We start from the raw sequence: 5309 nt of genomic DNA, 5'->3' as shown, positions 1-5309 counted from the left end.
AGGTGTTCCACAAAGCCTCTTAAGATGAGACATTTACCAAGCCGTGACAAAAACCCTCCAGTTTATTTTCAGATGCAGGTTCACCACTTAAGTGACGTAGAGGACGCTTATTTGACAGCCCTCATTATAATAACTATCCAAATTTATTTTAAAAATATTACAAAAATAATGCTATTATTACAGTATGGATCAATGTTATTAAATAATTTTGTTTAAAATTGACTTACCTTTTCATAATATAAAATTCGTAAAAAATGCCAAAAAAAATTAAAGTTGCTCCTCTTGTCTCCATAAAAAACACCCCCCTCCATCCATCCATGCCACCACAGTTCTTTGTGATCTCTTCTCTGCAGGATGTGCAGGTGCTCACCCCCCTCTACCCCCACCCCCACCTGTAAGTGTTGCGCGTAAACTTCCACGCGGGCCCCGCATGTGGCTGACGGCAGCAGACTGGCTGTTTCTGTGGACGGGAGGACACTTTAAAGGAAATAAGTCGCTCTAAATCCTCTTTTTTTTTTTTTTTTGGGACGCACTGGAATGTGAGAAAACGCATGAGAACCCCCACCCTCATTATTTTTACCCATTTTTTAAAGCTTTTCAAACATATTCCTATTAAAATTGACCTTATTAAACTTGTATTTTATTTTTTAGGACAAATTTAATGATTAGGCTACATGAAATAAATAAGCTTGGGTTTGAGTTAATCTTTCCATTTTACGCATAAGGAGCCTTTTTTATTCTTCCCGGTTTGATGCCTCAATTCACCTCAAACACAAAACCCAACAAAAGCAAAAATAAAGAAAAAACTGATTTTAACTCGCTTCTCCATCATCCACCCGAATATCGTTGGTTTATCTTGAGTGCACCCTCTCTGCGGTGGGATGGGGATGTTGTCAGTCGCCCTCTCGCTGCCATTGGCTGAGGAGTGTGCGTCAAAAAAAGTAGCTGGAGACATTTGTTCCCCTGGAAAAAAAGAGAGAAAGAAAGACACCCTCCCCACCAGTGTGAGAGACGGAGAAGGAGACAGACCCCAGCGCCTGCGCTCCTGCGACTCCCATTGGCTGGCACTTTGTACAAAATCTAACTCCAACCACTTCACTCCCAACACAGCGACAAATCCTGAAGGCGCACATGCAGCCTCCTCCATCTCTCCTCCGCCGCTTCAGATCCTGATGAAGGCGCTCAACGCTCAACTTTTATCTGCTCTCTTGTTCTGCTTTGAGGAGGCCTGGTCCGGTTCCTGCTCCGCTCTGTGATCCCATGATATTTATTCGCTTTTCATCCAGCAGGACTGCTCATTTTCAGAGAGTTTTACGATTTATCTGAAGGAAACAGCACTTTCCAAACATCCACGGTACGGTGAGTTTTATTATTATTATTGAAAAATGAACATTTGGAAAAGACACAATTTAAAAGTATTAATTTTAGTTTTTTAGTAGGCTATTTCATTTTAGTATTTGATTTTTAAAATATTAACTTTTGAGAGCGTAAAAAATAAAAAATGGAAACAAAAAATGTAGTGATAACAACGACAAAAAATACTTAAAAACTTAGGATAATCTGATTTTGGATAATCTTTACACTGACAGGAATGTCGTTGATGTGTACACAGACTATTAAAAATTGAACTAACAAACAAATATTTAATTCAAATTATAATAAAATAAAACAATATATTATAATTTCGTCTTTTTACCTCCTAACTGTTTGCTCATTTTATTCCTGGAGGTCAGACTTAATATTTTTAGCACCATCTGTTTCTGAAACAACCCAAAAAACCCGCGTCCAGATGAGTTTTGGTGGATTAAAAACAGAACAGAGAGACGGCGAGGAAACAAACGTCCTCACATTTGCGCTTTTTACGCACCAAACATATCACTGGAGACAGAACATTTAGGCCAAATCTCCTGGGCCTTGTTGTGTCTACTGTATGTGCCTGAGCAGATAAATAATTCAATAGGACAATAAACCAACATGTCACATTTAATATGTTTGGCTGCTCTTTGGGGGCAAACTCGGATTTCAAACGGCTGTTTGAAGATTTACAAATCGAACATTTGTTTACAAGTTATTTTTTATGGTGCTAATAATTGCAATAAAATATATTTTAATAGTTTGCTTAAAAAATGATTTCTAGTAGGCGCCTGCAGGATTTGTGTCTGCACTGACACCCTGCAGACAGACACACAGACAGCAGCTCAACTTTCCTTCCACACGGATGTCCTCTTTAATTTATCAACAGCAAAACATTTATTCCAATTAATGGTTGGACACGGGGTAATTATTATTGAGCGTGTGCGCACGAACTACCGGGTGTTTGAGGTGACAGATTGGGTTGAGGGGGTTAAAACCGTTGGATATTGAAGGGGGGAAAAATGCAACTAATCAAGAGGCACAGTGGGGATAACGGGTGGCGAGGAGCACTGGAGTTGAAGTGACAGCAATCACGTTTAAAGGCGACCGCGCGGCGCGCATTTATTGCTGTGTTAAAGTGAATAACTTTAAAGGATGCTGTTTTTTGTAACCCAAATGATTTTTTATGTGAAAAACAATAAAAAAAAACACAAAAATAATTACCTATGATAACTTTGGCAGTAAATTATATTAAAATGTTTGATTACTTTAAAATATTTCAGTTTATGTGGGAATTTTGGAGGACATTGTGAAGGTAATAAATCTTTATGTCTCTATTTTTTCATAGGAAATGTGTTAACGCTGATTTTACGCACGAGCCCTTGCGACTTTAATTAAATTTTCAAGTGACTTGTTGCGGTTACAGCGCGCATTGTTTTTGGTGGCGGGAGGGGTGAGGGGGGGTTGAAGCAATGAGGACAGCTGGAGCTGTCGCCGGTGCCTCACGAGAAGAGGCTCGCATCCTCAGAGAGAACGCTTTCAAATTCGAGCTGGTGACACTTGACGGACCTCCTCCTCTTCATCAAGCTCATTTGCTTTTTTTCATTTTCCCTCTCCGAACAGGTGACGGGTACACGGGAAACGCCGGGAGTGGAGGACAGCCAGAGCGCATCAGGAGTTACATCCATTTTCAAAATTTTCTCCAACTTCAACCCCCAAACAAACATTAGCATGATGTCGTATCTAAAGCAACCACCTTACACGGTCAATGGCCTGAGCTTAACTACCTCTGGGATGGATCTTTTACATCCGTCAGTGGGATATCCAGGTAGGATTCGACTGATTTTACTAAAATATTTCGATAAAAATGTTTATTTTGTTTTAAAAAACTGTTAAATTTATGTTGCATGATATTAACAATCAACTAGACTTTTTTTTGCAAAAAGCTACATTTGAATTGATTTTATTTTTTACATTTTGCTTTTTTATTATTATATTTAAACGTTTTTATTTTTGTTACTTAAAATATTTTACATTTTGCCTATAATATTTCTAATCTGGGCATGAAGTAGGCTACTTTGTGTGAAGTGATGTTTTTACTTTGGAGTCGTGCGTAATTACGCAAACATAATAATTTGGAAATGTTCATCTTAAACTCTAATTGCATTTATTATTGTTGTTTTAAGAAATGTGTATACATCGAATACATTGTGTTTTTTTATTATTATTATTTGCAGCTACACCACGGAAACAGAGGCGAGAAAGGACTACTTTTACGCGCGCACAGCTCGACGTGTTGGAGGCGTTGTTCGCCAAAACTCGGTACCCTGACATCTTTATGCGGGAAGAAGTGGCGCTGAAAATCAATCTTCCCGAGTCCAGAGTACAGGTGAGACAAATGTTATTTTTTTATTTTATACATTTGCTATTTTAATAAACTTTATAAAATATATTTAAGTAGTTTTGCTGATTTTAATAAAACGATTAAATCTTTGGGATAAGAAAGAAAAAACTTTCCCGTCTGTAAAACAAAAAAAAACTGGATTTTTTTTTAAAGAACAAACTCAAAAAATATATTTAATATAGTTTAGTATTATTATTATTTTGGTTTTAGTAGATCTTGTCTGAATGTTGATGATGATTCCATGGTGTTCCTCGCGCAGGTCTGGTTTAAGAACAGGCGGGCAAAGTGTCGTCAGCAGCAGCAACAGCAGCAGAACGGCGGACAGAACAAGGTGCGACCCCCCAAAAAGAAAAGTTCCCCAACTAGAGAAGTGAGCTCGGAGAGCGGGGCCAGCGGTCAGTTCACGCCCCCCACCAGCACCACCACGGTCCCCGCCATCTCCAGCAGCACCGCGCCCGTTTCCATATGGAGTCCGGCGTCCATCTCTCCTCTGTCAGATCCCTTGTCTACCTCCTCCTCCTGCATGCAGAGGTCCTACCCCATGACCTACACCCAGGCGTCGGGGTACAGCCAGGGCTACGCCGGCTCCACCTCCTACTTCGGGGGAATGGACTGCTCCTCTTACCTCACTCCCATGCACCACCAGCTCTCAGGCCCGGGCTCGACCCTCAGCCCGATGAGCACGAACGCGGTCACAAGCCATCTCAATCAGTCACCGGCGTCCCTCTCCACCCAGGGCTACGGGACGTCCGGCCTGAGCTTCAACTCCACAGCAGACTGCTTGGATTATAAGGACCAAGCGGCGTCGTGGAAGCTGAACTTCAATGCCGATTGCTTGGATTATAAGGATCAGACGTCCTCGTGGAAATTCCAGGTCCTGTGAACAGAACTCGCGCACAAACTCATGAGAACACCCGAAGAAAAACACCCGATCAGACTGCTTCAGACGCGGGCTTGGCGCAGCAGTGGGGCTCTCTGGCGCGGGGAATGGGGGGAGGTGGGGGCATGGAGATCTTTGGTTCTCCTTTAGAGGAGAGGCTTAATTTATTTTAGCACTGGGTTCCTTTTTTTTCTATTTTTACAGGTTGTAGCCCCCTTTTTTATCCACGTCTGCCTCTATCCGGGAAAAAAGAAAAAAAAAATCACCTGTTGAGGAAAACATGAACTAAACACGGAACTAGAGAACACTTGGTGATCGGGGACTTCCTCTGAGCTTCTTCTAAAGTTTGAGACACGAGGATGGTGCGTGGACATGGATGCACTACTTTATTTAAAAATATGTTTATAAGGAATCAATATGTAGTTTCTAAGAGACAATCAGTGTGCGTCTTATATAACTGGTACATACATATGTGTGTTCTTTTTTTATCTGTGCTAGCCTTCTAAACTGTGATCTGTTGTATTGTATGCAATTTGTGAGCCGCCCCCTCCTTCCCTCACATCAGACTTTGCTGTAATTTTAATAGATTTTAAACTTTTTTTTCTTTATATTTTTTGTTTATTTTTTAATTTTAAGGATGGAAAAATGTTGACGAGAGATACATAGAAAGAA

The 5309-nt window shown here is 40.6% G+C and overlaps 1 protein-coding gene across 2 annotated transcripts; it reads left to right on the top strand.

Moving 5' to 3' along the window:
• Positions 1–1018: 1018 nt before the first annotated feature.
• Positions 1019–5309, top strand: otx2b (orthodenticle homeobox 2b). 2 transcript variants are annotated; one of them, XM_024285662.2, is made up of 4 exons: positions 1019–1354; positions 2977–3181; positions 3591–3742; positions 4017–5309. In XM_024285662.2, exons 2-4 carry the CDS (start codon positions 3085–3087, stop codon positions 4638–4640), a joined length of 873 nt encoding a protein of 290 aa, XP_024141430.1. In that variant the 5' UTR covers positions 1019–1354; positions 2977–3084; the 3' UTR covers positions 4641–5309. The 2 variants fall into 2 exon arrangements, with proteins under 2 accessions (XP_024141430.1, XP_024142215.1); XM_024286447.2 differs by having other exon boundaries at positions 1019–1359.

Source organism: Oryzias melastigma, linkage group LG22 (genome assembly GCF_002922805.2).
Source record: "Oryzias melastigma strain HK-1 linkage group LG22, ASM292280v2, whole genome shotgun sequence".
NCBI lineage: Eukaryota > Metazoa > Chordata > Actinopteri > Beloniformes > Adrianichthyidae > Oryzias > Oryzias melastigma.
Note: the sequence above shows the minus strand (reverse complement) of the source record. Positions and strands in the feature narration are given on the sequence as shown.

Excerpts from the sequence above, each read along its gene's own strand:
- otx2b (XM_024285662.2), top strand. The coding sequence starts at position 3,085 with ATGATGTCGTATCTAAAGCAACCACCTTACACGGTCAATGGCCTGAGC. Across the intron at positions 3,182-3,590 it reads TCCGTCAGTGGGATATCCAG|CTACACCACGGAAACAGAGG; the intron begins GTAGGATTCGAC and ends TATTATTTGCAG. Across the intron at positions 3,743-4,016 it reads TTCCCGAGTCCAGAGTACAG|GTCTGGTTTAAGAACAGGCG; the intron begins GTGAGACAAATG and ends TTCCTCGCGCAG.